We start from the raw sequence: 27829 nt of genomic DNA on the forward strand, positions 1-27829 counted from the left end.
GACGGCCGACCTTTGACTCAGATTCATTGGGACCCTGGCGAGTGGGAATGGACAAACCCCTTTAGCCCAAAGAGCCCTACCACCCCCTTTTTTCACTACTCGGCGAGGCTAGGCAGTCAAATCCAGATGCATGAGATTGACGGTACTCCCACTTCAACAGACCACTCGTCCTCCCAGGACATCTCACCTAGTTTCCTCAAAGACTACTGGAAGCGCCTGTGGGACAGCTTTCAACCTAAAAAGGTCACTCTTTTCCTCTGGCAATTAGCTCAAAGGAGTTTAGCAGTTGGCATGTGGCTAGCACGGTCATGAGGTGCAGCCACCCACAGGAGTCGCAGTGGCATTGCCTTTGGGACTGCCCCAGAGCGCAGCAAGTGTGGTCGAGGATTCTTCGACTATTCAACACCTCTCGGACTGCTTCCCACATCATCACTTGGGGATGCAGTTGCCTGGGTGACAAAGTCAGGACCCGCCCTCCACTATGAGGAGACAATAGATTGTCAAGCCCTCAGGATCACCCATTGCAGGATAGATAGAGCCTATCCCCACCCGACTCTTCAGTAGAGGCATGGTCCCCCAGCACCTGTCAAAGGTGGGAGATCATCATCAGCATTGCAGCATGGCGCATTTGGCAAGCATGGTGCAACAAGACCGTTGAGCAGCGCACCCCCCGCCCCCCGAGGCCAGTCATGTCATATGGATAGATATCATTCATACCCTCCGCGGCCAGTGGGGGGAGCTACAAGGAGATTTGGACCACATGCCGAGACGTCAAGAGGCCTTCCTACGCATCTGGTAACAGGGCCCCTTCCTCTCAGACAATGCCAGTGACCTCACTTGGGACTACAGCACCCCCCCCCCTCCCTTCCCACCCGGGGTGCCGCATATGAGGTAGTTCCCTCCGAGAGCAGCCAGCCATGGAGGGGACCCTCACCCGTGTTTGTTTTCCTCTCTTGAGGGTTCTGAGCATGCAGTTCAGCCTGTTGGCTGGCTTTTCATATAACTAATAGAAGGGTCTATTTCCCAGAACAAAAGAAAGATAGCTGACTGACCTCCACCAGGAAAGTCAGCCTAAGTAGCTTCGTCCCTGCCAAATGGTCATGGGCAGGAGACAACCTAGTTGAAACAGTGCAATGTGTTGGCTTTTATGAATGTCCTCTACACTATAGGATCAACTGAGACACCTATATCAACAGAACTAGAGGACTACTAATCCAAGAAGAGCTGCACACAAGAAAGCAAAGGGTAAGGGAGATCTATAAAATCAAATATCTTGTTATGCCAGCTTCACTCCTCATGACTTCTGTCAACATTACGTTGATTCATACAATCCTTTGCAGGGATATAAGTCTCACCTCTAAATCAAGCCCGATTGGTCCAAGTGTCTCCAAGTTGCTATGAGTACTTGAAGGATGATGCACCTGAAAAAATCATGAAACTTGTATCTTTGAGGAATGGTTATTTTGGGTGCACATTAATCCAGACAAGACAATTGTGCAATGTAAATTCTTGAATTTTTGAACCTATGCAAAAATCCCGTCTTACATGGGGGTGGCCACCTGCTGTTTCACAAGGTTTTTTGCATTCTCGCATCAAAGATAAAGCCAACAGTCTTCCTTTCTGCAAATGAGAGCTCTTTCTTTCCTTGGAGTCTGGAAAGCCATAAGGAACACAAAAAATAAGTGAAGCTGCAGTTCACTTCAATAAAGTGTGTCTAACACCAAACCATCCCTCATACACACACATACAAGGACTATTTGCTTACCCACAAGCCTCAATCATGAACCTTTACACAAAGAGAGACTTATCCTAAACCTTCACATCAAAACCAAAATGAATATTCAGAAATCAAAAGCATTGACTATATTATGTCAACATGATTGGTTGAAACACATATTTCTTTCGACCATATAAATTGCTGGTAGTTTGCACGTACTCTAGATCATGGAATTCAGCACAAAAGAGTATCTATATATGAGCCGCCGATGGTCTATATGCAGGAAAGCATGTGTGTGCTTGGCTATAGTTGTAGGAGGGATTATCATACTAGGGCTTGATCTTTCTCATGTAAGCACCAGAAGTGGCAGAGGAACAGCAGTATGCAGCCAGCCAGTAGGTGTAAGGTATGGGCAATACACTGCACGGAGTGCCCCATGGCAGCTGTACAGGTGTATATGCATGAGCAGAAGGGGCATCAAGTCTGTTCAAGTCACCAGGAGGAGGGAGAGGGCAGCCCTAGAGAAAAAGCACATGCCGGAGTAAAATATTGAAAAAGCATGAAAACTCCTTATTTTAGTTTTTTTTTTTTTAAGGGGCACTAGTATGACATCAACAAACGATATGGGTAGCATGCTTGGTCACAGTTCACTAAGACACAACTATGGTTTAACAAAACCTTTTCACATACACAAAGTTAACCCTTTATGCATTCTATAAGTCTTATAGTTTAATCGTATATGCATGCAAGCTTACCATCGGGCCAGTCGACACCATGGGGGCAATCTACCCCACATGGCGAGTCGGAGCAGTCCATGCCTTTGATAGGCACGGGTCCGAGTGGTGCAGGCCCATCACAGTATGGCTCTGATGAGCCTACTTTATAAAAAAAGCATGCATGTGCAGATCTCTTATCAAAAAGTGTGAGGAAAAAAGAGGGATTGATGGGGCTGTTTTTTACAAACATACATTGGGATTATTAATTTTTTAAGCTACACCGCTTTTTTGGAAAAAGCATACACAGCCTTTCTGGAATTTAAAGAGGGTGTGTCTTTTGGTTATTCCGATGCACACACTAGGGAAGGTTTCACCCTAGGGTTTTACTCTTTCCATAGTCCATTTTTCTCCCCCGTCGGCACAAGATGGCGATATATACACCAAACAACACGCGCGCACACACACAAATATAGATATAGATATAGATATAGAAATACACACACACACACACACACACACACACACACACACACATATATATATATGCCTCACAACCAGCCTAGATGCTTGATTCCCCATGTAGCACGCCTCCATAAAGTCACTAGACAACTGTGCGCAAACCTGGGCACCTTGGAGAGCGGAGTCAGGCAACAATATAGGACAAGCATAGTCACCAGAAACAAGAAATAGGAACGAGCCAAGCACCCCACAAAATTGGAAACAAGTAGGAAACCGAAACAAGTAGGAAATGGCACATAGACTCCGTTAATTAAATAAGTGAACCAAAACGAGCAATTATACACCATCTTATTGATTCCCATTCACCTAGACAGATCTATTCATTGTATTGTGATGCAAACGATCATAATGATGATATATGACACATGCACATGATGATATTGATACACGTGCATATGGTAATGATATTGATACATATGCACGTGATGATGATGCATGTGGCATTGATGTGTGTGAGTTAGATCATGTGGACATGATCTCGAGGGCAAGGATGGCACCAAACATTGTGGGTGATGCCTACCTACCTTCCTAGGGATCATTTAGATGCATTAGATGACCATGAGGATCTATTAGAGGATCAATTGATGATGCATTGGATACCCATGAGTATGCGATTAGTGACGTGTCCATAGTTACACATGGGTTTGATGATACTTCACATGTGGGTTTATGGGATACCTATGAGCATATGATTGACCATGAGGAGCATAGGCATGAGTTTCTTGTGTTAGATGTATTAGGCTACTTTTCTAAGATTCGTACATATAGAGGCATTCATGATTCGTCCACTACTCCTACTTCTCATAGCTTTCCTAGCAGCATTGATGCAGATATAGTTCATGTGTTTTTGTTGCCGTGAGGCCTCATAGGAAAGGCGAGATTATGCACATGGATCTTGAGAGCTTTGTATTTTATTTAGGTTCTTAGATCCAGTGATAATGGAGGTTGACCTATCAAGGGATATGGGTCATATATGGGCACCATTGATGGAGTCAGACCATGCCTATGATGATGACTTCAGAGACTTTGAGGGCAATATGGTCAGTGACTTATGGATGGTTCAGACCTACACGGTGATTCTTTTGAGCCAGGATCACTCGACATTCCGATCATGAGTTATGGATTCATTTGGTGGATACCTTGGAAGATGGCATCACACAATGGTCGCGAGGATGGGTCCGAACCAAGGGGGACTACTACTCTCCTTTGAAACCCACATCAAGCCCTTCGAGTGGAGTGCAATTCTGATAGTTCTGCTTCCCACTGCTCTTACCTATGCGGATTGTCTCATGGAACATTCAGGGTTTGGGGAGCCCACAGTGCTTCCAGAGGTGTGGTGTCCTTAGACGCGAGACATAGGGTGAGGTATGCATTTTGGTCAATGAGCAGCTTTTGTCGGCAGTGGTCAACTCAAGCACCATTGTCACTTGATAGGCTCAATCAGGCCGGAAATTTGACTCCCAATTTGGGCTTCAAGAGCCAATTTGGGTGTCAAAATATGCCTGTAGATTAATGAAAAGGTGTCAAAGTGAAATCTTTAAATAAAAGCTAAGGTGTCAAATGACACCCTATTTTTGACCCTTAGGGATCAAGGGTATATAACATATACATATATAATAATCACATAAATATGTTTATAATACATACATTATACATCTCCTTCTAAGCCAACCAATGGTTGTCCTTGTAGCGCTCGTTGGCGCCATTATCCATATCGCACTGCATGGATTCATCTGCAGCGCCTCAGAAAAAAGGTACCCTGCTTTTGCCCTGCACCTCCATCGATTCATTCTCATGCAGACGCTCAAGGCGATTAGGGTTTTCAGATCATCGGAGGCTTGAGAGTTTATACATCCCTAGGGCGGGGTTAGAATCCGGGCTTGCAGATCGTTTTAGGAATACATCTCTGGGAAAATTAGGGTTTTGCTTAGCAGGCGAATTAGGGTTTGCAGAGCAGATACATCATAGTTGTCTGCAGAGAGAAGGTACATTTCAGAGAGAATTTGCGGAGACATTTGTAAGGGCATCAAAGTGGTAGTTTTTGGTTTTTTGTTCGAATTGCTTGTCCTTGCTGTGTTTATTCTGTTCATGTGCGCATGCATGCATGAAGGTGGCCGTTTAACTGCGGCATAAAAGCAAAGGGATACGTGGTGCCGAGCAGAGTGAGATTTGCAAGCGCATCAGCCTTCAGGACTATGTCCGCAAAGAGTGAGCTAAGTATTAAGGATTTGAATGAAATAGCTAAAGACGGTAGTTTACAGCTTGACACTGTTCACTATGGTTGCCGGCTTGAAGCCCCAGATAACCATCTGCATAGAAAAAGAAAGCCCTCACATCCATTAGATGTGTCAGTCGAATCGAATGATGAGAATTTTGGAGTATCAATGATGGAAAATTTTGATGAATTATTGGGCAATGAGGGTCTGTACTCAAGTGCCAAGCGCACCCACATGGAAAAATCAGAAAATGAACTTGCTGCATCTCCTTTACTTGCAGATCAAGAGTGGCAAGCTACTCCTCAAGTAGATAAAAGTCTCCAAGTTGATGTCATGGAGCACGACTCTGAACAAAAGAACACTCATTACAAGGGTGGGACAGAGAGTGTTGAGCAGGACGATGGTCTGGTTGCAGCTTCTTTACCTACAGAAGTGTTGCAAACTACACCAAATGTAGATGAAGGTCGCCTGCAAGTTGTGGCACATGACCCTGAGTTGGAACAATGTTGCACAAGGCAAGAGAAACAAAAGAACTCTGACTCTAGGTGTGACCGAGACGTCATTGACGATCAGGACACCATGGGCATGAGTGATGATAGCTTGATGTCCTCCATGTATCATGTGGACGATCACACAAAGCTGCCGCTTGATGTAGAGAGTGGTCACCTTACAGCGGCTGCCAATGGGACAGAAATCTCAAGATATGTGGAAAATGAATTCTCTTATTCTGCTGACCAATGTGCTGCAGTGGGAATTGACCATGTGCAATGGGATGGTCTGGATGTTCAAGATCAAAATTGTGATGTCCTAAGCCAGGGAAATGCCCAAGATGATCACAGCCGTGATGCTTTAAGCAAGGAAATTTTGGTGGATAATGTTGCTACTCATCATATTGATCCCCTTGTTACCGGGGCATCACCAGTTCCACTCGAGATGCCTTTCGAAGAGAAGTTGTGGAGCAAGGAAGATCAAGTGCAGCAGCAAGAGGGCATGAATCATTCTCATCTACTGCATGAAACTAATCTGAACCTGCATGTTGTAGATAGCCCATCGAATGCTGTGGCCTCCTTGGGCACACACCCCTCTGCTCTTTTAGAGAGCCATAGTTCAAAAGATGATACTCAGCCTGTAACATGGGTAATGTCTGAGAGAGAAGATGATAGTGATGGCCAGTCCCAACTACCTTAAACCTGCAGGTTGATACTGTATCAAGGCAGTCATATCGACAAGCATTTCTTAACGTGTAGTCATACCTGCAACTCTTAACGTGCCCTTTTGACCCAGATTTTCTATCACAGAAAGCGCGGTCCACCAATCATTCTGCTCTTTTTTCTTCCTTTTTTTCTTTGGTTTAGCCTGCTGCAGTAACTACTACATAGTGCATGGCACTATGTAGTAGTTACTGCAGCAGGCCACACACACAGTGACAGAGTGTTATAGACATTCATACACACTGCATGATGTGTGTGTATGTGTTTGTCACTTCTGCTTTCGTGAGTGTATACAAAGGCTTTCCCGAGGCTATTATACTTATAACCTTAAGTACTTTTTGTGTGTATGTGTATGCGTGGAGAGATAGAGAGACAAAGACATTGGAAGCAAATTGATGGCTCATCTTACTTGTTTGCAGTTCCCATTGCCCAATATGTTTGTGTCTACTACTTTTGGTGCACCCTCAACATCCAAGGGCATGGCTAATAGCAACAAATGTGAAAAGGTAAGTTGACATGCTATTAGTTGACAAGTTGTGTTGATTGATTTTGATATGCTTTTGTGCTAATCATTAGTATTTGGGTTTTATGTTGGTCATTAAAGTACAATGTTAAAATATTTGCAGGTGTTTCAACCTACTCTTGTGCAATTCTTTGGCAACAAGAGAGTGAATAACATTATGAATGTAGAGAGACCAAAAAAGAAAAAGGTAACCGAAGAAGTCATGGAGGAGCTATTTGGTTCCAGTGGAGACTCTGAGAATGATGACGAGTATGATGATCCAGAAGTAGAGGAGTTTGAGGATGAGCTTGGTATAGATTTGGAGATTTTGGGAGAAAGCACTCAAGAGGAAGCTCTCAATGCGACTTCGATAGGCACGGAAGAGAGCAAAGCAACACAAACAGAGAAGAAAGGTTCAATACGTAAGTTTCGGCAAGAGTGGACACGTAAGTATGCTTTTCTTAAGCACATAGTCCGTGGTGGACAGGAGTTTATGAAATGCCTTCGGTGTGAGCAGTACAAACTAAAAGGTCCTTGGCGTAGAGGTAATGGCTGCAAGACGATTATGTTGAGTGCTATCAGAAAGCATAGAAAGTCTAAAGAACATGCATGGGCTGCATCACGATTTCGTAGTGAGAGTGGCGTACAATTGCCTGCACACATGGAAGTGATGACATGTAGAAATACCTCTAGAGTAATAACAGTTATGAAACTTGCATACTTCAATGCAAGAGAAGACCTGGCCTTGAGGAAGTATGAGAAACTATGCGACCTTGCTTATGCCTTGGGTTTGGAAAGCATGCCTAAACGAAACGACTCTCGTCTTACACAAATAGAGTAGCCGGAAAAAACTTCATGTTTTGTATATCTGAATACATAAAAAATCGTCATCTTGCTGAATTGCTACAGAGTCCTTTTTATGGTGTTACACTAGATGAATCAACAGACAGAGGTATGGAGAAACATTTGATTGTATATGTTTGCTTTATACCATTGAATGGAAAGGGATTGAGCAAAATAGAGTTTGCACGTCTGCTTCTTGTATCTGATGGTTGTGCACAAACCAAGTATGATGAATTGAGTAAAGTGTTGGCTAAATTTGGACTTGAGAAGCATCGCATGGTGGGCATTGCTACTGATGGCGATAGCTCCATGCTTGGTTGTAATGAAGGTTTGGTAGCAAAGCTGAAGCGTGATATTCCCCATCTTACAAGCATTCATTGTATTGCACATAGGGAAGCTCTTGCTGTTGCAGATGCAGCAAAACATTTTCGTTGTCTTTCATATATTGATAAGGTTGCTAACAAGGTTTATTCTTGGATAGCGGCTTCTAGCATACGACATTCGGAGTTTCAAAATTTGCTTAAGGAGATGAATCTGCAAGCTCTTGAGGTGCTTCAAATACATGATGTAAGATGGTTAGCAAGAGGTAATGTCATGATCAAGGTTGATGTGTACGTACTGTACGTTGTGTATATGTACGTACTGTACGGTGTTCCGTACAGTAAAAATTTTTATGTACGTAAAAATACGTACCATTGGCAAACAATAGGACATTCAACACCTTTCTACATTTAAGGTACATAAAAGTTTGAAACATTCAAGAATCAAAATAAACCAATTTGCATGTAGTATGTACTAATTTCAAAACACACATCATATCATATACTTGGCACAATGGCTGTCAAGACAAAATAGACGTAGAAAGGCTCATACTAGAGCATACAAATAACAAATGTCTGATGTCAACCTAAAAGGCTCATACTAGAGCATACAAATAACAAATCATAAATGTCTGATGTCAAGAGTCAAGACTCAAAAGTAAAAAACACTAAGCAATAACAAAGAGTCTCGACTCGACTCTCGAGACTCTACTCTCTGAATCTCAAAACTCCTCATCGGATGAGGATGATGACACTCCTGAAGAGAGCAAGTCCCCATCTGTCAGGACGTTGCCCTCTTCATCATACTCTGGCTCTGCCATCATACTCTGCTGTCCTGGATCATCATCCTCCGTAGGCTGAATGAGAGGAACAGCCTCATTTGCCCGTCTCCGAGGAGTACGGACAGGAAGCTTTCCTCGCCGAATGGTCTCTCGTCGTGAAACTTCTGGACCTGCATCTCGCCCGACTAACGGGAGACTGAGAACTCGCGCACGTGACCTCGTCACACGTCGATCCACACTCTCCAGCTCTCTGTGCAGCATGCGAATAATCTCCTCCTGATCGTTTCTCACAAGCTGCTGCTGGCTGCTGCTCAGTCTCCTCTGCACTCCCCTCCGAGACCAACTTCAATTTTGATGGATCTGTCTGTTAAAAAACAAAATGCAATTCAGTGTTCACATTATTAACAGCATAGAAAGTAGCAATTAGTAATTACAAATATTCGCTTGTAATATGTATAAACGCTAGCCCAAAGTTTCAACTTTCTAACCTGCTTGGGTGTCCCCAAAGCGTGGTAATCTCGCACAAGCTTCATATTTGCTCGGCAGTAGACTAATCTCTCTAGCTGTGCAGTGCTGAGTCAATTACGGATCTTCGTGTGAATTAGCGAATAAGCGCTCCAATTGCGCTCGCATCCACCAGCAGAGCAATCCTGCATGTCACATGTGCATTGTGACGTGTCAATGGTAACAAATTACAATGGACATTGGACATGGTCATAGACAATAGACATTGGACAATGAACCATGGTCCCAGGTCCATAACACATGTATGGAAAATGTAAAGATAGAAAACTTTACCTGTGAGAGGACACGTAAAGCGATACGAGTGAGCTTTGGAAGACCTTGTCTTCCATAACTCTGCCACCATGTAAGAGAGAACTTCGTTGCCTCCGGCCTCAATGCCACAGCTCTAGTAAAGGATGACCCTAAATTATTTTCATAGCTAGCGAGCTCTGCATCAATGTCCAACTGCTCATCCTCCTCGCAAATCAAGCCAATGTACGCATCCTTGCCCTGTAGTAGACTCCTGTCATTAAAAAGAGTTGGCTTCTTGTAGAAAGGATGAAGCAATGCAGCCATCGCATGAATGGGCCGACTCATAAATGTCCATCTCTTGTCTACAATAGCCAAGATCTCTTCCCGACTATAAAAGCATTGACGCAACATTAGTTAACAGGCTGAATTTTGATTATAGTATTTACTATTATACATTATAGTATTATACTAAATATTTAATAGACTCTAGAGTAATCATTGCAGAAGCAAGTACATACCGATCAAGCGCCAGTGATCTGCAGCCTCTGATATTGTCTTCATCTCTGAGAAGAGATGATAGACTAGGCCCATGGTGGAGCCCTCCATGTCTGTGACACGCAGCAACACATAAATTGGCTGCAATGCTACTATCATAGCCTGCACCTCCGACCAAAAGGACTCATCAAGCACCCGCCGCTGTATGTATCTAGTGGACTCCTCCTGTGCGTGATGCATCTCTCTCCACTTCGGGTCCACTACTGTCTGTAGAAGTGGATCCCTCACTGCATAGAGTCGCTGCAACACAAGATACATATATGCAAATCTGGTCTTCAAGGGCCGCACCATGTCAAGTGTACTGTGACTCCTAAAGATAGCCAATGCCTTGTGCTTTTTGCGGAAAAAAGTAGTCATTTTTGTGGCATCGGAAACAATAGGCAACACCCATGGTAACTTCCCAATGTCCTCCATCAACAAGTCAAGACAGTGAGCTGCACATGGAGTCCAAACAATGTTCTTAAACTCTGCCTCAATCATCTCACCCATAGCCTTGCAATTGGAGGCGTTGTCAGTAATAACCTGCACCACATTCTCTGGGCCAACCTCAAGTATAGCCTGCCGGATGTGCTCATAGATAAACTCACCTGTAATCCGCTCTCCAGCCTTTCCTGCATCAACAGCACGCAAGAAGTACGTGCCAAGGCAAGACGACACAAGAATATTAATGATGTGTCGCCTACGAATGTCACTCCAGCCATCTGAAATGATGGTGCACCCAAACTGCCCCCAACCTGCCTTCATTGGTACCAATGCCTTATCTATCAATGCTTTCTGCTCCTCAAGCGTAGTGGTCCGCATCTTATTGTATTCCAACCCCGACCAATCCTCTGTGTGTCCAACCTGGGCTATGGCTCTGACCATCCTCTGCCACTGCTCAGTCCTCAAGACATGAAAGGAGATGTTGCACTCAATGAGAGTGCGAGCAATCTCCATCTCAGCCACTTTCTAGCGCTCCTTCACCCAAGAAAGAGAGGCCACTCGAGAAGGCAAGGTAGTCTGCCTTGGTGCATGCATCTCTCCATCATCCTCCACTTAGTCCTGCTGCTCATGCATGGTACGAGCCCTCTTCCTACTGCCAGTGGGCTGCTCCTCCTGAACCTGTGAAGAACCACCCAAGTCTCCCAAGAGTGCATCATGGAGAGCATCCTGTGTCTGTTGACTACCTTTCACCTTTTTCCCTGCACCCATTGCTGGAAAATTCTCAGCAATCAACTTATCCCTAATGTCCTTTGGTACTACCTTGCACCCTGCACACGCGTGCCAGATCCAGCTTGCCCTGGCGTGTTGACAATGCGGATCACATTGGTGTGCTCTTGCCAATACGGGTTAGTTGGCTTAGGCATGATGGCTCTTGAGACTTTTGTCTGCACCCACCTGCCAAGTGCGCAGCACATATGCAAGAGAAAGAGATAAGACTCAAGACTCAAGAGGGAGAGAAAGAGAGAGAGAGAGGAAGATGCTCAGTTTACCTACACGCACGCCTGGCGCCAAAGTTCCAACGCTGTGGTCGCCTGGTCTTTTTCGAAAACTTTCTGCTCTCGCCTCTCTGTAACGCACGCTCTCTGGAGTCCAATAATCAAAGTTGAAAGGCCTAGTATGTACCCAAAGGCCAGCCGCCAGGCGGGCGCCCATTCATACACGCTCGTCGATTTTCAGCCAAAAAAAAAACCTCACGTACGGATCGATCCGTACGTGTACGGATCCGTACGGTACGGCCGTACGGTACGGATCAGATCCGTACGTACGTATATATCAACCATGGTCATGATTAGATTGACACAGCTGATGCCTGCAATTCTTAGCGTTTGGCAAGAAGGTGCACCTGATTGGTATGCAAAGCTAAAAACATATAAGGTTCTTTTTTGCATTCACATGCTTGCCGATGTTTTGCATGACATGAACATGTTGAGCCAACAATTCCAGGCAGATATTGTTGACATGTCTTCCATTAGTCATGCATTGATGTATGTATAGCTTCGTTGAGGAGAAAGTTTTTGCTGCAAGAGTTTGGAAAAGGTAGTCTGTACCTCAAGAAGTTCATGTCTGACACCGAAAGTGGAATTTTGCAACATGTAAATGAGGAGGGAAAAATATACGCACATGCGCTTTCTTATGCGAGAATTCCAGGCAAGGATAAAAAAGGGATTCCCTTAGATCCCTTTGCAGGTGATGTAATGACTTGTGTTGATCTTGCGAAGAGTTTTGTGCAAAAGGTCATTGATTGCATAAATGAAAGATTTCCAGATTTATTCTTGTTCAATGCTGTGAAGTTGTTTAGCCCACAATATTATCCTCGTGATGCAAAAAGGCCGCGAGAAGGTAACCAAATGGCTTGATGAATTGTTGAACAGATTTGGAGGGTTTCTTGTGGATAAGCAGGCTTGCAAGAATGAGTTATTGTCATTTACAGATGTGTTGTATTATGGTTGTGAGGGTATGAATATGATGGATGCTTGGCGTGTCTTTTCTACCAATATGGAATGGCAAAACACGTATCCAAACATGATGAAGCTCTGGCAAATCATGTTGGTGATACCAGCCTCATCAGTTTCATGTGAGCGAGGATTCTCTAAGCAAAATGTCATTAAGACATATCAACGCCAATGTTTAGATGTAAAGACTCTTGAGGCATTGATGAGAATTTCACTTCTTGGACCACATGTCAATGATGTGGATTGGGCATGTGTTCATGACATGTGGAAAGATATGAAAGCAAGGAGAGTATGTGATGGATTATGATCATTTTGCATAAGTATGCTCGTCTTTGCAATTCGTATTTTAGTTGTTGATGGTTTGATGATTTGTTGGACAACATTGAAAACATCTTGGAAAAAGTAATTGCTTCAGCCAATCTGTTGTTCTATACTTCTTGGCTCAGACTCGATATTTTCATAATGAAAAGCTTGGCAAGATTTTCACTAATTTGCTGGATTTCGACACATTTGTTGTTGTTTCTTTTATTGTCAGCATGTTTATGCTTTTGCCTCTTGTTGGTAAGAGTATTATTTGTTTTGGGAGCTGTTGTACTGGTTTGTTTTTGCAGGTTTGAGAGCGGTTGTGCTGGTGTTTTAGGAGCTGTTGTACTGGTTTTTTTGGGCCTATGGACCTATTAGTGATAATGTCGGTGGCATCGCGGAAATGGCAGGAATGAGCCACGAAATTCGTGAGCGAACTGATGCCCTGGATACTGCAGGAAACACAGCAGCTGCTATTGGAAAGGTGGGTGGTTTTGTTGTATACAGCATTGTGTTCTGTTGAATGGAGGGTGTCACCAAGCCAGATTATGCAACATGTGTGAAAATTTCTACAGATGCCTCCCTAAAAGAGATGATTCCTCCTGGTGCTTTGGTGATGTTAACATCTCTCATTGTGGGAATCTTGTTTGGAGTGGAGACATCGATAGGAGTTTTGGCTGGAGCACTAGCCTCTGGTGTGCAGGTATGTCTCATAATTTTCTGTCTTCAAATTTTCCATGTCTCGGGTTTGTTAGCAATTAGAACAGTTAGTGTGTCGAGCATTGAAATATTGTCTTCTCATTTTGGTGGGCTCATAAACAAATCTACCGAGTAGTTCTCTTCACATATTCTGTTTCTGATAGCTCAAATTTAGAATCGAGAATTGTGTACGTAATCGAAAGTGACTCGAAGCCCGTCTAGGTTTCCGAAGGCGTCATTTGATGCCTAGTATAGGTTGCTAAGTTGTCATTAAAATTTTTGTGATGCCTAGCATAGGGAGTCAAATTTCCGGCCTGGGCTCAATGGGTGACTATCAAGGTTGGAGAGGACTGTGTGGGCTCCCTAAATGTATACGTGCCGAACGCAACAACAGGCAGAGCCACCTTCTAGAGTAATGTCTGTCAGTCCCTGCCCACAGGCACATTTCTGGTGTATGAGTGGGGACTTTATCATGTTAGAGTCGACCAGCGACAGACTCGGAGGTGGCATGGCTACTTCATCAGGTGCAGAGTACTCGGCATGGGAGGAGTTGATTTTGACTCTCAGGGGACAGGACCCTTGGCATCTTCAAGAGTTTGAACGCAGTCCTGGGAGTCTGTGTCTCCAGATCTGACAGGAGGAATACCAGCCTTAACTTATCCAGACTCGGTCGGTTCTATGTTGATGACTGGGCTTGTGGGTGTGGCAGCATGATTGGCATTTTGGCTGGTACTACTTTTTCCGACCACGCTCTGCTTATTCTCTCCCTAGATGACCCCTGGAGACAGGACAGGTGGGTACCAAGATTCCAGATAGCCTCATTCAGGACCTAGAGATCTGCAGCAGAATGGAGGGGATTTGGAAGGGTAGATTTTCATTCAGGAGCCCTGGATGTAGGCCTTGGCAAGATTAGCATTCTTTGGATGATCACTACACTACTACATTCACATGCCAACACCAAACTTAAGAAACCTTATTGCTAGAGAGCATTGACTGCTCAAAATCTGGCAATAGGAATACAGAGGAGTTCTCAGTGCTACCAACTTCTAACAGTACCCTTGACTCCGTATCCTTCTTTCTTGCTTGTGACAAGAGACCACCCACTCAACCCAGTAAGTGGCAAATGTTTCTACCTTCTCTTCCAATTCCCATCTAAATACAGGCTTGCCCCCATCCATACCTTAGTAAGATAAACGAATGCCTCTACACAAGCCTTCAGATAAGACCCGCCAACTGCTCACATCTCCTAACATATGTCAAAGCACAAGCTTCTCTCAGCCCATCTGTACTGTCAACTCCCTTTAAACCCCTAAAAGGGGAAAAAAACAAGGTTGGTGCTTCAGCATTATCTTCAAGATGAATTCAACTCACTTCATATATGCATGTTTCTTATAACAATTGGCCCCTTTTACATTATGTGTTTACAAGATCCTGAAAACCAACAGATGCTTGACAAAACAATCTGTGTGTATGCCTAAATCAATGGTATTATGTAAACAGCTTAGAAGTCCAGGTAGAGTTACTGGAGGTAGATAGTTGATCACAATGCCAGAAAAAAAAATACATGTATTTTGTGGAATTAGAAGAAATGCATACCTGAAGCAGGAGATTCAGCTTCTTTGGTAGCTAACTTGGAAGTGGTCAGGCCTCCTGATGAGTTGATAGTTTCTTGTAAATGCAGAGACTGGGCTCTTTCACCATGCTCCGACATTGAGGATTTGAAATCAAGATTTTCTTCAGAATCATGTGCTTCAAAATCACCCAAATGTGCCATGTGAACCCCTTCCAAAAATGTACTACTAGCACCCATGTTTTCTTCAGCCTGCTCTTTGATCTTCACTTGCTCCTCAGTTGCCGGTAGGTCTACTTCAGGATCTCCTAGGAGCAAGGAAGCTTCCTGCCATGTACTTAAACTTCCATGTGGTGCTTTTTGCTCTTGGTGGCATTTTTCTTCTTCAATAGTTATCTGGCATGCAATCTGCCCTTCTGATGCGTTGATGATTGCTGCTAGTGGCAAAGACTCCGCTTCTTCACTATACTGCAACAACGAGGTGTCCATATCAAGATTCTCTTCAGAATCACAGACTTGAAGATCCTCTAGATGTGCATTGTGAGTGCAAACTGCTGAAAATGTATGGCTAGCACCCATGACTTCTCGTGCTTGCTCAAGCATCTTCACTGGCTTGTCATCTACTAGTGGGTCCACTTCAGCAAGGTTTAGATCTTCTGACAACAATGCTCCATTTGAAAAGTCTACCTGCTCTTCATGGCATCCCTTTTCTGAGGCCTTAACCACCGAAAAAATGCCACTTTGCACAAAAACTCCACTAGTCCTGGAGTTGTCCACTTCAAGTTTGTTCTGTTCATCGATCACTTGGTGAGCACTAAGTTCTGAATAAACAAGAGTTCCTACACCATCCATGCCATCCAGCTCTTTGTTTGACCTAGGATCAAAACAATCTGCTAAGAAAGTAGTTCCAATGGCCTGATCATGGTTTGTGTGCTCCATAGAGTGTCCAGTTTGATAGGATGAATCCAATGCAGGGATATCATCGCTTTGGTTTTCAACTTTAATTCCCATTTCTTGAATGAGGATCTGTACATCAATACAATTTAAAAAATGAAGAGACTGAGTAACAGATCACTTCCTTAAAATTCATATTATCTGCTTACCAATATTCTACTCTCAAACCTCTGGAAAATGACAAAGAGATAAAGAAACAAATGTTATTGATACATAAAATGAATGTAGGGAATCTGATAGGCATGATCAAACCCTGACTTAAGGTTAACTGGGATTTGTCTTGGAGAAAGGGCAATTAAGCTTTATTTCAGTTGAGCATACCAGCTTCTTAGGAGAGCAGCTTTGTGTCGATAACAAAGGTCTTGAGAAAGCGATATCTGCTCAAGGGACAGCAAACAGGAGGCACACCATAAAATATAAATTTCTAAGTGGAAAAACCCCAAATCGAAATTGATGTGTGAAGGCTGTAGAGGAGAAGCAAATAGCCTTCACATTAAAGACCACATGTTCAAGCAGAAAAGATACCCTTTAATATGACTAGACTTTGTCCAAACAAAAGAGAATACCTGGTACACTCTGCCCATTACCATAATCTTGAGTTTGCATGACAAGTTTATCCTTACAGATGGTCTGAATTGGGAGCTCTCGACTTGAATGCTGATGTTTTTCTTCTTTTAATTTCTGACTGCTTCCAAAAACTGAGTCTCCTTGTGGTGGCACCATCTCATCGGAATCCTCCTCTTTGTCTTGTAATACTGCCAGCCTCGATATCATTTGACCTGTATAAAATGGTGTGTCTTCCAAACACAAACCTCTTTTAAGCATTATCAACTGGTTCTCCAAGTCTTTGCAATACTTCTTCAGGTCTTTGAGCTCCATGGATAGGGCAGCTGCATGTTTTTGCTCCTTCAGTAGGTTGGTAGTCAATAGAATCATTTCTTCATGTTTCTGTTGCAATCTTCCCTCTAAATCCTGCAACCATGGATATCAACTATTTGAGTCTACAAGCTGATTGAATAGGTATCCACCCTTCCAAGAAGAAACACTTGAATCTTTTAATCTGCTATAATGGTAAAAGGCATTTTTTTATAAGAGAACACTCTATACCAATTAACAACTTTACCCTTAGCTACCTTAAGAATATTCTCATCTACTTGCCCTGACTAAAAACCAAACTTTCTGAAGAGGTTTGAATGGTGCAATGTGTTGTGAAGTGTGAGAAGAAAACAACTAAAAGCAAGGATTGGTAGGAGACTGCCCAGTATGCACTTTGAAGCAGTCCCACTAGAACATTCGTCATTATTACTGTGTTGAAGCTTGTAACTCAGCCTTGGTCCAGTATGATGGCCAAGGTCACAGATGTGTGCTAGCTTCCGGACAAGGCATGCCTATGTGTTGTTGAGTCAACAAGTGTTCATCTGTGTCATCAGATTGACTACATTCATGTTGTTGAGTCAACATGTGTTCATCTCTGACATCAGATTGAATACATTCATGTTGACTAGGGTAAAGTTGTATAGATGGATATTGGACTAGGTAGGTCAAGTCCTTAGGGTTACCTTTTTCTCCCCAAAACTAAGATCCTTCTATTAGAAAAAAGTGTACATTTAAGGAAACTGTTCAACACTCCCTTCAGCGAGCCTCTAATGAGCTAAAAGTCTGAAAGAGGATGGGGCACTCCCTTTATGGATGACCACTCTCAAAGGTAGGCATATGCAGATGTAATGGAAAGAGCCACCCTTGGCTTCAAATGCAACCAACCACCCCCCCCCCCCCCCCCCCCCCCCCCGCGCGGCGAAACCAAGAAGCGAGTCCAAACTGACAGAATGCACAACGGAAGATGGGAAAGTGGAAAATGATATATTAATGTCTCTAAAAGGCCATAATGGCCTATGAGACCAAAACTGAGAGTACATCTGAAGTTGGTGTCTCATCAAAGAGAACCAAATGAAATTGAAAAGTACAATAAATTGGCTGTCTTACAATTATAAGAATTGTAAGTAAGACTCCTAGATGATACTGAGTAGAAAATATTGGAAAATGTATAACAAGTAGATCCATGTATGCTGATCAGTTGAAGTGCTACCCTCTCTTCAAATCAAATATCTCCACCATGGGGCTGTCTAGAATGGAGAGGACATAGAAGCGAGGTGGGCGCCTCCGATGCCGAGCAATAATGGCTTTGATCTGGCGATGGTGAGGATGCCGTGCAATAATGGCTTTGATCTGGCGATGGTGAGGATGCCGTGGTCGGGATCCTAGTCTCAATATCACCAAACAAGAATACAAGTCCCGAGCAAGAGGGTAAGAAGACCTCGTATGTGAGGGACTACAGCAAGCCAATATGCAAAGGCTCGAAGGCATGCAAGAGGCATAAAGCAAGCAATGAAAATGAGGGAAGGAAGGCCCGACTAAATATATGCCCAAGTAGGGGCAGCCGACCAGCTCCTCACGACTAGGGATAAATGCCCATGACTCCATAAAATGGGAAAAAGGTGGTAAAATGATGTGAGGGGTGACCAGCCCCTCTAGCTAACATGGTCAACCCTAAAGGCTAAAATAGGACACCAGCACAACAAGGGGATGAAGATGTCTAACACCCCCTCCCAACACCGGATGCTGAGTGAACTCCAAGAAGCCAAAGACACCATCCTCGATCAAAGATGGAAGACTGTAGCAACAAGTACCAAGAAAGCTCCACAAGCAATCTCCTCAACAACTCAGCTACAAAAGCAATAGAACAAGCTGCCAAGTTCACCGCTCCTCTGGAAGAAAACAACCATGTAGGCTACAACGTGCTACTCCAAATAATGGTCCCAAACCCAAGTGTAAGAACACTCTCCGAAGTCGAATGTCGTGTTTCCAACCTAGAAAAGGTCTGAAAAACCTCAAAACCAACCAAGATCAAATCCTGTGGATAATCAATCCTGGGAGAAGCAAGCTGCTCCTCACTGGAACCCTCTGAGTCTATCTGCTCAAACTCTATAACAAGAGTTGCCAAATGTTGAAAAGAAGCATCCTCTGCAAGATGTAAAGACTCTGTAGAAAAGATGGGGTCCATCTGCTCAAACTCTCTACCGTGAGTTGCCCAATGTTGTACATAAGCACACTCCACTGAGGTGGGCATCGCCAGATGAAAGGACTCCACATCCCAACCCCCTCTGAAAAATGATGTCATCAGACTAGTACAACCTGATTCTGATCCAAATCCAAAAAACTCTGGAAGTACCATTGTGCCCTAGGCACGGCTAGCAACCACAGATCCAAAGCATCCCACCGGATCAAAAGTCCATCCTCCAAAACAACAAACTTGCACACCACGTCAAACCCAATGCAAAACTGGCAAGGGAAGGGGCATCCTCAGAAGCATCACAAAGAGAGGCAGAGGTAGACTCCTCACAATAAGGAAGGGAAGCAAGAATATAAACTGCAGTTGTAACAAAGTCCTCAAGAGCATCACTAATAGCAAAAGATTCTTCCATAAGTAGAATCAGATTCCAAGAATCAGCAACAAACAAGTGATCCATGTGAAAGAATCACCTCACAGGCAAAACACCCTCCTTTCTCTGCAAACACTGCAAAGAACAAAGGCTTGGACAAAATAAACTCTGCTCAGGATCTCTGAAAAGATCACTAATCTCATCAAGAAAGAACTATTCTCCTCAAGAATCTGTAAACTCCTGTCACAGAAGAAAGTCTTCACAGATACAAAACAGCTCCCAAAACTGATCCTCAAGTGAAGTAGCTAGAGATGAGTCCCCCCTGAGTGTAGAAAATCCTATGGAAAAAAACGCAGCCAAAAACACTACTGTCCAGCAAAAAAGCACACTCCACCACCAACAAAAGGCAAGGAACATGAAGAAACCGGGTAACTATGTAGGCCAGGAACAAAACGCAAGTATAGATGCTCCAAAATCAGCAAAACGTTGACTGAAATCAGAAATTCAGTGTCCTCCTCAAGTACCAAACTGCCACCAAAGCCACAATCCACACAAAACCCCCTTTGCAAGTGATATGTGTCCACTGGAGAAGAAAACACAGCCAACCAGAGAGCTGCAAACCTGAAAATTCAGGTCGACCAACGTCCACAACTCATATGAGGAAAAATGCTGAAGAGAAGATACCTTCGGGTCCAACTGAAGAAGCCCAAGTGAAGGTAGAGCTACCAGCAAGATCAGTCCAAAAAACGCAACAAAACAAGGCTGCAAATCTGAAAATGCAGAGGTGAAAGGGGCAGTAGATAGGGCAGAATCTGGAAACACAAAAGTGAAAGGTACCACCAAGCCTCAGATCAGCCAATCAGCATCAGCAAACAAACCTGTAGGAGGAAAAACGCAGCACATAAACTGTTGCTGCCTTGCACAGAGCAGGCCGAAAGCACTACAGGAGTCCTTGGGATAGATGCTGATGAAGACTGACAACAAAACTGCAACGGAGTAACAACAAGAAGAGGGCAAACTGACCGGCAGCAAAACTGAGACAAAAAAATGCAAGAGGGAGAGGAGGGAGCATCCAACGCTGCAAGTCATCGGCGCTCTGATACCATGATAGAATGCACAACGGAAGATGGGAAAGTGGAGACACGAGAGACAGAGAGCGAGAGAGAGAAATGAAATGAAATGAAATGTTATATTAACGTCTTCAAAAGGCCATAATGACCTATGAGACCAAGAGAGAGAGAGAGAGAGAGAGAGAGAGAGAGAGAGAGAGAGAGAGAGAGAAAACACAACAAAAGAGAAAAGAGGCAAGGAAATATTATGGGTCAAACATGGATAGCTTGGAATCACACTACGACGCCCAAAAGAATGGGTGGGGCTGCTTTACTGGATGTCCCCTTGCATATGGTGGCGCGTAGGTGGGCGCTTTTTCAGGATATGTGTTTGCAAGAGCAGCCTTGGGTTTTCATGGCTCGTGACTTGATTGAGTTGGAGGGATTGTCACATGGACGGACACGTGTGCAGGCTTCATGGTGGGACATTGTGAATGCGGCTCATCCTGTCCGTATTCGCTCATCACACATTTTATCGCATATTCTCCTTTCTTGGCATGAAGTTCTACTGTTGGCTCGGTGGGATCCTGGTCATGAAAGACTACTTTTGAACTCTTTGCAGTTCGAAACATTTGTGGAGTCGCGTGTCATTGTTTGGCCAGACAGAGATGCTTCACGCATACGACTCAACCGCATGGTCAGGCTAGGCTTGGTTAGAATCCGAGATGCTGTGATACCTGGTCGTGACAGGCCATATTCATTTCGTCGTATTTGGCAGCACTTTAGGGTTCCTCGGACATTTCAGCCACTATGGGTTGACATCATGCATGCAGTTGAGCCTTTTACTCCATTGCCTCGGCCATCTGCAGATCAGCCTTGGCTTGATTGGGCACTATGTAAATCTGGTGACTTGATATCACTCTCAGCTAACCAGGTCTATCATAAGCTTGTATCAGAGAAAGATTGGGTTTCAGCCAAGGCCAATAAGGTGTGGGGATTGCACAAGTCTAAATCATGGTGGCAGAAAACTCTTATGCGTGGTTGGCAGTCTAAACTCCCTTACCAAGGTAAGGTTTTCATTTGGAGGATGTTGGTGGGAGGGTTACCTACACGGGATCAGCTGAGCCGTCGTAAAATTACAGTGGCCTCTTGCTTCTTCTGCACGACATGCACTGAAACAGTTATGCATCTGTTCATGAGTTGTCCAGTGGCCCGTCAGATTTGGTCTTTTGTCTCTCACGTTTGGGAGGCAGTAGAGAGGTCTACTGTTTCGGCTCATCAGTGGATATTTGGGATTTGTCCTCAAGTCATTACTTCAGACAGCCACCTTGTGATATTCCATTTCCTTAGATGGACAGGACTTTGGCATATTTGGACTACACGGAATGGGTTCATTTTTGATTCCTTGTCTGGAATACATGGGCACATTCTACGTATCCGCGGTTTGCTGCTTTGGCAGTTTTCTTCTCTTCTCTCAGCTCAGCTACTGGATGCAGATGTTATTTCCTTATGGTCTACGGCGGCTCGGCTGGCTCATCTTTGATGCTTCTATCTGGGATGCTTATTTGGCTAGGAGGCTTTCTTATTAGTGTACAGGTTTGCATGGTCACGATCCTTTAGAGGATCTTTTGTGGGGGTTTTGTTTGGGGCCATAGGTTCTGTGTGAGCCATGTGGCTGATGTACATTTTACAAATAATATAAAACACCATTTCACGAAAAAAAAAGAAAACACAAGAGAGAGAAATGAAATGAAATGAAATGTTATATTAACGTCTTCAAAAGGCCATAATGACCTATGAGACCAAAAAGTTACATCATGGTGGATCTGATACAATGTCTGGATAAAAAACCAAAAAATGAAAAAATAAAGATGAGAAAATGAAACTGGAACTGGAAGGTAAACAGAAACCCTTACGGGGTGTGAATATAGTGAAGAGGGGGGGGGGGGGGGGGGGTACGCTATGGAGGTGAGTGGAGTACAGTGAGGGGATACAATATCATGCGGGACGGGGGGGTACACTATGCAGGTGCCTCCATCTCATAATATGTGCCGCATCGGACGTTGGCGGATCTCCTCAATATCCTCTGTGGTCAGCACCTTGACTGGGTGTCCCGCATGTCTCGCAAGAATAATCCGAATCCGCCGCTGCAACCTCTGTCTATGCTGGGATGCCCTCCTCCGTAGTCGTGGGCGTCTGGACCACCCAAGCTCAATCGCACGATCAATCAGTGTACCTCTGGTGTGGGCAGTATCCATGTCCTGCTACTGCTGTGGTCCATCTGGCACAGTGATGGCTGGACTAAAGAAGTCTATAATGTGCCTCTGAGTCTCGCTCTCTGTGCGCCTAAGCAAGCTATCTCTATATCTCCGCAACTCAAGCAAGAACAATCCCAAACACCTCTGGTCCCGGTACCCCATGACTCTGGAAAGTGGTCCAAAACCCTCTCTGAATAAACAGTGAATAAACAGTGGAAACGACCACGTATCTCATAGTATACAGTACAATGGCATATATAATGCAGCTCTGTCTCTGGCTCCCCATGGCATATTCGGCATATCCTGGCCTCAGCTGGTATACCTCTATATCGGCCAATCTCAATCTCAAGCTGGTGTGAGGATGTGCGAATCTGACCAATAGCACATCGTACTGCATGAGACAAGTGTACATCCATGTAACTGGGTCTGATCACAAAACCATCTGCTGTGAGCTGAAGAAAATGCTCTCTGTAGAAAGCCATCTTCGTGCCCAGCTCCTCAGTCGGTTGTATCCATGTCCTCCTAATGTCCAGCTGAACTAAATCCTGACGGATGAGTCTGGTAATCTTTGTCCGTGTGAGAGTGAGAGAGGGTGCCTCCAGAGAATACTGGAAGGGAGGCAATCTGTCCATGCTAAAACCATGTGCCTGGAACCAAGATGTCATCTATCCATACCAACAAGCCGTGTCTCCCTGTAAAGCTAACTGTCGGGAGGACTCAAGGGCGAGGCGTGCATACCTGTCTCGCGGGAGATCCCACAAGCCATGTATGTAGGAGACTGATCTCGTAAGAGCCTCAATCACCAGAGGGACAGCCGCCAGCTCTGCTCGAATAATCTCATGAGGTACCACGGCCTTGGCTCTAATAATCCTAGCAATCATAGATACCAAAGGCCTCTCCATACCTCTCCACCCGCCTGCGCTGTGATGGCCCACTGAAGGTGCTCCACGGCCTTGGCTCTAATAATCCTAGCAATCATAGATACCAAAGGCCTCTCCATACCTCTCCACCCGCCTGCGCTGTGATGGCCCACTGAAGGTTCCCATATCTGCACTCCATAAAGCATAGCTGATGTCACTAGAGTGTCAAAAAGCCAAAGTTTCATTCGAGGTTCCTGAAACTGACCCTAAGAACACATCCTCTCCAAACCACCCAGGGCTACATGTGCTCTAGTCAATCTAGTCTCTGCTGCTCTCCTCATCGAAAACACTGGCCCACTGAATACTACCCCAAGATATGTATATGCATCTGTATACTCCACAATCTCCTGTCCATATGTAAATGTGGGAGCTGATCGCCTAACCCACTGTGGCGTGGTGTTAAACACCATAACCTTGGTTTTGCCAAGGTTGACAGACAATCCACTATCATGTGCAAACTCATGTAAAGCATCCAGATGACGCTGCATACCCTTAGGGGAGTCAGAGATCAACACAATATCATTAGCATATAACAATAGTGGGATCCATGTACCTACTAGCTGGGCTCCTCTGTCCCCCAATCTCTCAATGTAGTCAAAGGCCTCATCCACATACATACCAAACAATGAAGGAGATAACGAGCAACCTTGCTTCACTCCTATAGTGGAGTGAACCAAAGTAGAGACCCCCTCTGGGGTGCGTACCTGTCCTGCAACTGATCTATATAAAGCCATAATCCTCCATATGAGCTCTGTGGGTACCCCCATCTCCTGTAATCGCCTCATCAATCTGGCTCTGGGCACTGTATCAAATGCTTTGCGGAAGTCCACAAAGCTACAATAAATCCGTCGCCCATGCGACCTGCCCTCCTCAATAATGGCCTGCAGAGTCAAGATGTGGTCAAGAGTAGAGAAACCTCTCCTGAACCCTGCATGTCCCTCTGCTCGAATGCCCTCTCTCTCTGCCCATCTACTCAACTACTGCTCAAGAATGGATGCATACAATCGTGCTAGTGTGTGACCAATCATAATAGTGAGATAATTCCCTGGCTCCATAGGGTCCCCTGACGTGAAGATAGGCACGATGGTGGACCTACTCCAAGTCTCGGGTAAGCCTTCACACATAGCACGATTGAACATCACTGCTAGAAGCTCTGCCAGCATGTCTCTCGCATGAATAAAGTGCTCAGCGACCAATCCATCATGATCATATGCTCTCCCAATCTTCATCCTATCAATGGCCTTCCTTACCATCTCTGCGGTAAAGAAAGTACATGTTTGTGGGCATGGTGCTGGTGGGTCAGGAAAAGGTGTCTGTCCAAGAACTGTATATAGAGATGCTGCATAACTACCCCAGACCTCTGTAGAAGTGATGGCCAAAGCAGGGGAGGACTCATGAAACAAACGCCAAGCCTCCCTCGAATCCTGGCTCAAGAACAGCTGGTATAATTCCTGCTCTAGCTGAGCAAGGAAGGCCCGCTTCTTCCTTCACACAAGGCGCCGGAAGGCAATACGTGACTGTCGGTGAGTAGTGACTCCCAAAGCCACCTCCCGCTGCAGTCGGACTCTTGTCTCTCTGCACTCCTCATCATACCAGCTGTTCTGGGGCATATACCTAGATTGATGTCTCTGTCCAGGCTGAGTATGTGGATATGCCTCTCTCGCTGCATCCTGTAAAGTCTCTGTCAGTATATGGGTCAGCTCCTCCAAAGGTCTCCCTGGCTCCTCTGTGTACAGACGTCTATAAATCCCATCGCTGTAGATAGCATCAGTCTCTGAAGTAAAAGTATTTCGAGTGTGATCTGCCCCTCGTGTCCTCTGAGCTGTGGTAAAGTGAAAAGAGATGGTCAATGTCAACAATGCATGCTCCACTACTTGCCCAATGGGCCGAGATCCAACTGTGAAGTCCTCAATGCATGAAACAAAGCTCGGCATAGCCATAACATAATCCACTGTGCTAGCACCATGCCTATGTGGAAAGCAAGTAAATCCAGCTGCTAACGGAAATCTCTGCAAGCCATTAAGTATGGCCAACCCATGTGCAGTCCCCGTATCTACCAAATATCTCCCATACTCTGTGCACTCCACATCCTGTGAGTGTCTGTTTAATCCCATATCCAGAGTGTCCAGCTCTCTCAGCATCTCCTCTGAGGTATCATAAAAGGCTGTCTGCTGGCGGTTGCCCATCCGGGCATTAAAGTCCCCTAACACGATGATGTCTCCATCCCTAGAGAACTCCCATATGTCATCATCTAGCACAAAGAAAGGAGACTGCCCTCTAGGTGCTGCATATGTCGATGTACTAGGAGCAAAATAGCATATAGCAATAAGAGAGAGAGATGGGAAAGTGGAAACACAAGAGAGAGAGAGAGAGAGAGAGAGAGAGAGAGAACACACGTGTATACCTTCTCTCAATATCATCAAACAAGAATACAAGTCCCAAGCAAGAGAGGAAGAAGACCTCGTATGTGAGGGACTGCAGCAAGCCAATATGCAGAGGCTCTAAGGAATGCAAGAGGCACAAAGCAAGCAATGGAAATGAGGGAAGGAAGGCCCGGCTATATATATACCCAAGTAGGGACAGCTGACCAGCTCCTCACGACTAGGGATAAATGCCCATGACTCCATAAAATGGGAAAAAGGTAGGAAAATGATGTGAGGGGTGACCAGCCCCTCTAGCTAACATGTTTAGCCCTAAAGGCTAAAATACGACACCAGCAGCAAGGGGATGATGATGTCTAACACAAGCTCCCCGTACTGCCAATCTGTGCCCTTCTCTTCTCCGCCCTCTGTGCCTCTGTTCCTCGCCTCCTTCCTGCCCGCTAGCCCCTCCCTCCCACTTGTTTTCCTCCTGTGCTGCACCATTTGACCCCCCCACCCAACTCCCCATGTGTCCTTCAGCCTCCACCCAACCCCTGCAGTCCAGCTTTGCCCTTGCTCCTTTGCATGTTTTCTTTTTCTCTCCCACCTGTCATGTTGCCATGTTTAGCCACCCATCCTCTTCGTTGCCCACTCCTCCCCTTCGTGCTTTCCCCTCCGCCTCCCTCCTCTTCACTGCCCTTTTCCTCCGCCTTGCTCAAGTACGGATTACTCTTAATCAAGGTTCAAGTCGGTCTTTTTTCTTGATCATGGCTAATCAATCCCCTCCGGCCAAGCAAACCATCCATTTCTCTCAAGATGAGCTTGCAACCCTCTCTACCGAAATCGAGAAAGACTCCAAGACAACGCTCATTGGAAAAATCTTTGGTTCTCACCCCTCACATATGCAAGCCTGTGACTGGGTGCTGGCAACATTGCCTTCCGACTTCGCGCTCCATTTTAAAGATGTAAGGCAACTTGGGAGAGGATTCTTCCAAGTAGACTTTCATGCAGAGGAGGCAGCCTCAGAAGTGTTGAAGGGCAGTCCTTTCCCTTTGGGCCCAAGGAAGATTTTCTTCCTACCCTACAGTAGTGGCTACTTCGACCTTGTCGAAGAAGACCAAAACCATTATCCTATTAGTCTCAGACTCCCCGATCTTGCCATTGTTGGAGGCCATTGGAGCAGCCTTTGAGCTGGTCCTGAAGCTGCCCACCATCCCAGCTTTTCCCACTTCTGTTGTCCATGTAGTCATTTCCTCGACTGATGTTGTTCCCAGAGTTATGGTGTTCGCTTGTGACAGTGAGCCCTTTGAAATTTTGTGCTGCTTTCAGTGACCTAATGATCCCTTGAAGCAATGTATGGAGACGTCAAGCAGACCTAACCAATTCTGGGTATGTCACCGAATGGGCCACTTTGCACAGGATTGACCTAGGGCTAGGGGTCGAGGAGGCGATGCAAACACGCTCCCCAAGTGACAACCTAATGCTCCGCCTTGGCCAACCTTTCACCAGGAGTGGTGGGTTGTTTCTCATGGCTGCCCTCCAGGTGGGAACGTTGGGGCATAGGATGAGGTCCTTCCCAAAGACACTGTACACAATGATGATGTATTGGGTCAGAGTGATGGGTTTGCATAGTCATCCTTGCAAAAGGATGTTGCATCAAGGTAGAATGACTCTGTTGAGTCCTCCTTGCTTGGGATGGACAAT

At 44.9% G+C, this 27829-nt stretch overlaps 3 protein-coding genes and 1 long non-coding RNA gene across 5 annotated transcripts in view; 1 reads left to right on the plus strand and 3 right to left on the minus strand.

The window, feature by feature from the left end:
- LOC147621417 (ATP binding microtubule motor family protein) overlaps positions 1-27829 on the minus strand; it is a 154425-nt gene that overhangs the window by 77983 nt on the left and 48613 nt on the right. For both annotated transcript variants that reach the window (XM_086824163.1, XM_086824164.1), the window contains 5 exons: positions 16665-17070; positions 16420-16475; positions 15171-16170; positions 1546-1652; positions 1356-1421 (listed from right to left, as the gene is read on the minus strand). In XM_086824163.1, the coding sequence (XP_086680289.1) occupies positions 1356-1421; positions 1546-1652; positions 15171-16170; positions 16420-16475; positions 16665-17070 (1635 nt within the window). The remainder of the gene's footprint in view (positions 1-1355; positions 1422-1545; positions 1653-15170; positions 16171-16419; positions 16476-16664; positions 17071-27829) is intronic.
- On the plus strand, positions 4608-13888 carry LOC147621422 (uncharacterized). Its single transcript, XR_015269823.1, has 3 exons — positions 4608-4706; positions 13184-13359; positions 13451-13888. It is a non-coding gene; the product is annotated as an uncharacterized LOC147621422 (long non-coding RNA).
- LOC147621423 (uncharacterized) lies at positions 8564-10126 on the minus strand. Its single transcript, XM_086824162.1, has 4 exons — positions 10101-10126; positions 9625-9970; positions 9315-9476; positions 8564-9190 (listed from the first exon to the last, which is right to left on the minus strand). The coding sequence occupies exons 2-3, from the start codon at positions 9925-9927 to the stop codon at positions 9405-9407; spliced, it is 375 nt and encodes a 124-aa protein (XP_086680288.1). The 5' UTR covers positions 9928-9970; positions 10101-10126; the 3' UTR covers positions 8564-9190; positions 9315-9404.
- On the minus strand, positions 10138-11073 carry LOC147621424 (uncharacterized; the record flags this gene model as incomplete). Its single annotated transcript, XM_086823732.1, has 1 exon — positions 10138-11073. A coding segment is annotated over exon 1 (936 nt), but the record flags the coding sequence as incomplete, so codon positions are not given.

The sequence above is a fragment of the Cibotium barometz genome, chromosome 30 (assembly GCF_041138505.1).
Source record: "Cibotium barometz isolate CiBa-2024 chromosome 30, ASM4113850v1, whole genome shotgun sequence".
Lineage (NCBI taxonomy): Eukaryota > Viridiplantae > Streptophyta > Polypodiopsida > Cyatheales > Cibotiaceae > Cibotium > Cibotium barometz.

Bases quoted from the DNA above. Each gene is read 5' to 3' on its own strand.
- LOC147621423 (XM_086824162.1), bottom strand. From the start codon at position 9,927: ATGAGTCGGCCCATTCATGCGATGGCTGCATTGCTTCATCCTTTCTAC. The intron at 9,477-9,624 runs GTAAAGTTTTCT...TGTGACATGCAG, and splicing joins CTTTACGTGTCCTCTCACAG to GATTGCTCTGCTGGTGGATG.